Below are 3,018 nucleotides of genomic sequence, written 5' to 3'. Positions count from 1 at the left end.
CCCTTGGATTTTATTGGCTCTAACGGTCAGAAAGAGATGTCACATGTCAAAATCAAACAAGGGGGGCCAGAGATATGGAAAATCCACCCAAATGGCCCCAGAAGAGGTTTTTTTTACGAAATCTGTCTAAAAAGGTCAAATTAATTCACTAGCACCCCCCCGTCCGTCCCCCCCGTCTACAGGGGGTCGCCAGTCTCGGGCACTGTTATTTTGGGGGGCGCGGGCTGAAAAGTTTGGGAACCCCTGTACTAACCCATCATCCAAGGTTAGTTTTCACTATAAGTACAACATATTTTTGGGACGGACACTATCATTTACAGTTTTTTACCATGTTCAATCTGAATTTTCTTTAAAATAAAAAACATTTATATTGATTCTGACTTTTCTACATCCAACTCACAGGTTTATCATTACTTTGAGAAAAAAGATTATTTATTTAACCCTTTTAGAAGGGAAGATATGCTCGTTTTTTCTGGGAATGTTTATTTTATAGGACTGTCTGAAACAATCCCCTTTAAGGTTTTGGCTCTGTCTTCACACACAGTAACATATAGCGTTACCAGGACAGGAGCAGAACAATTTAATCTGAACTCTAACAGTGGCAAAACATCTAGCTTTGGCTCTATTCCTGATTGAGAATTATTTTTGACATTCAAACTGTAACACATTATTTACCCAATGCTTCAACTTGAACTAAAACTACTAAATTCTACGCTGAAACAGTAATCCACTAATAAAAGATATATTACTCTGAACACAGAGTGAAGGCAGTATGATTCCCTATGGCAGTTATCACAATGTTTAACAGTCACAATTTTCAGTTACAGTACTGAAATTGACGCTATTTAGGATTCATAGATCTCTCGCAGTAAAACAAGTCCGACTGAGACATTTCTGTTCACTATTAAATGTTGTCTCTCAGAAAACAATGTAATATTAAATACATTTGAAATTCACAAATAAGATGGTGGGTAAGCGTCAACAGGGCTATCACACATGATGATGGGAAACAGTACATCGAGGTCGGGGGAACCTCTCACGCTGAAGCTCACCTAGGTGACACAAGAAAACAACTTTAACAGACCGATCCGCTGAAAACCCAAAACAGATGTAAGGCAAGTTTATTTATATAGCACCTTTCAACACAAGGCAATTCAAAGTGCTTTTCAAAAATGAGAGACATTAAGAAAATGGCATTTAAAAACAGTCATTAAAAAGCAAAGATAATAAAATAAACATTAAAAGACAAAATACATGAATAAAAGTTACAGTGCAGTGTAAGATATGAATAGTTCAATTAAAAGCAACGACAGAAAGAAAAGTCTTCAGCATTGATTTAAAAGTAGTAAGAGTTGCAGCAGACCTGCAGGTTTCTGGTAGTTTGTTCCAGATATTTGGAGCATAATAACTGAACGCGGCTTCTCCGTTTAGTTCGGACTCTGGGGACAGAAAGCTGACCCATCCCTGAAGACCTGAGAGTTCTGGATGGTTCATAATTTAGGAGGAGAGCAGAAGTGTATTTTGGGCCAAAACCATTCAAAGCTTTATAAACCAGCAGTGTTAGTGAGGACTCGAGCGGCTTTCTGAATCAATTGCAGCTTTCTAATAGATTTTTTAGTGAGACTGTGAAGACACCATTACAGTAGTCAAGTCTATTGAAGATAAAAGTATGGACAACTTCTTCCAAATCCTGCTGTGACATTAGTCTTTTAATCCTAGATATATTCTTAAAGTGATATTAGGCTGATTTAGTGATTGTTTTAATGTGACTGTTGAAACTCAGATTTCTGGCTTTATCTGTGTTTTGAACATTGCAGACTGAAGCTCAGCGCTAACTTGTATATGTTCTGCCTTGGCTCCAAAAAACCATTACCTCAATTTTATCTTTGTTTAATTGGAGAAAGTTCGGACACATCCAATCCTTGATTTGTTCAATGCACTTACTCAGTGTTAGAATTGGAGCATAGTCTCCTTGTGAAATGGTTATGTAAATTTGTATTTCATCCGCATAGGTATGGTAACTTATTTTGTTGTTTTTCATTATCTGAGCCAGTGGTAGCATGTAGATGTTAAAGAGAAGAGTCCCCAAGATGGAGCCTTTAGGTACCCCACATGTCATATGTGTGAACTCAGATGTGTATTTACCTATAGAAACAACTTTAAGTAGGATTCAAACCAATTTAGAACTGTTGCCGAACGTGCCACCCAGTAATAACTCCAGGTTTAGATGTGTGATGAATGATTCATAAAAACACATTTCTACTAACAACCTATATATCTGTCATCGTTACTAACCTCAATCAAGTATTCAACATCAATGATGCTGCAGTTAGAGATGGTGAGGGATGCAGAAGAGGGAATAGTGAGCTTAATCACAGTGCGACGGTCAGAGATGCGTTCACTGACGAGTTGTCCAGTCGAGGACGTCAATTTCTTGACATGCATCCTCCTGTGGTTCTTGTTGTGGGTGTAGAAAATCTGTTTCTGTTGCAGTGACACCTTTGGAGTGGCTGTTCGAGATGAACCATTAACAAACTCGCAAATGATCTTCACAGTTTCACCTGGAAGAAGAGCAGACAGTGTTTGGTTGTGATGTTTTTAGCCAGCAGTTTTTATAAACGATATTGAATGTTAAATTATAATAATGTGTTGATGGAAACACTACCAGGCATGAAGCCCTTCTTCTCTATACTGGCTGTCATCTCGATAGGACCAGAGGTACACCAAAGGCAGCACACCGTCATGCTGTTGGAGCCCGAGAGAGGAGCCTGCAGAGAAACAGCATTAGCATGCATGAGCAATGAACATGATAATAAAAAGAAGAAAAAAAGAAGAGGACACAGAAAAAAGGTCAGGCCTTATAAGTACTATGTACAAATAAGTCAACCTGAGCAGTTCAGGCAAGCATACTTAACCCTATTACTAGCAGGAATTTATACAATAACTGGGTTGATGGACCACTGTGTGTGTGTGTGTGTGTGTGTGTGTGTGTGTGTGTGTGTGTGTGTGTGTGTGTGT

At 38.6% G+C, this 3,018-nt stretch overlaps 1 protein-coding gene across 1 annotated transcript; it reads right to left on the bottom strand.

The window, feature by feature from the left end:
- Positions 1 to 418: 418 nt before the first annotated feature.
- LOC104957551 (arrestin domain-containing protein 3-like) lies at positions 419 to 2,938 on the bottom strand. The gene is made up of 3 exons (XM_010785197.1): positions 2,666 to 2,938; positions 2,296 to 2,561; positions 419 to 1,052 (listed from the first exon to the last, which is right to left on the bottom strand). The coding sequence occupies exons 1-3, from the start codon at positions 2,793 to 2,795 to the stop codon at positions 954 to 956; spliced, it is 495 nt and encodes a 164-aa protein (XP_010783499.1). The 5' UTR covers positions 2,796 to 2,938; the 3' UTR covers positions 419 to 953.
- Between the last annotated feature and the right edge of the window lie 80 nt (positions 2,939 to 3,018).

The sequence above is a fragment of the Notothenia coriiceps genome, unplaced genomic scaffold (assembly GCF_000735185.1).
Source record: "Notothenia coriiceps isolate Sejong01 unplaced genomic scaffold, NC01 NC01_scaffold00027332, whole genome shotgun sequence".
Taxonomy (NCBI): domain Eukaryota; kingdom Metazoa; phylum Chordata; class Actinopteri; order Perciformes; family Nototheniidae; genus Notothenia; species Notothenia coriiceps.
The sequence above is the reverse complement of the archived record's forward strand: the minus strand, read 5'-3'. Positions and strand labels throughout refer to the sequence as shown.

Excerpts from the sequence above, each read along its gene's own strand:
- LOC104957551 (XM_010785197.1), bottom strand. The coding sequence starts at position 2,795 with ATGCATGCTAATGCTGTTTCTCTGCAGGCTCCTCTCTCGGGCTCCAAC. Across the intron at positions 2,562-2,665 it reads GAAGAAGGGCTTCATGCCTG|GTGAAACTGTGAAGATCATT; the intron begins GTAGTGTTTCCA and ends CTCTTCTTCCAG. Across the intron at positions 1,053-2,295 it reads ATGTTGAATACTTGATTGAG|GTGAGCTTCAGCGTGAGAGG; the intron begins GTTAGTAACGAT and ends TGTGTCACCTAG.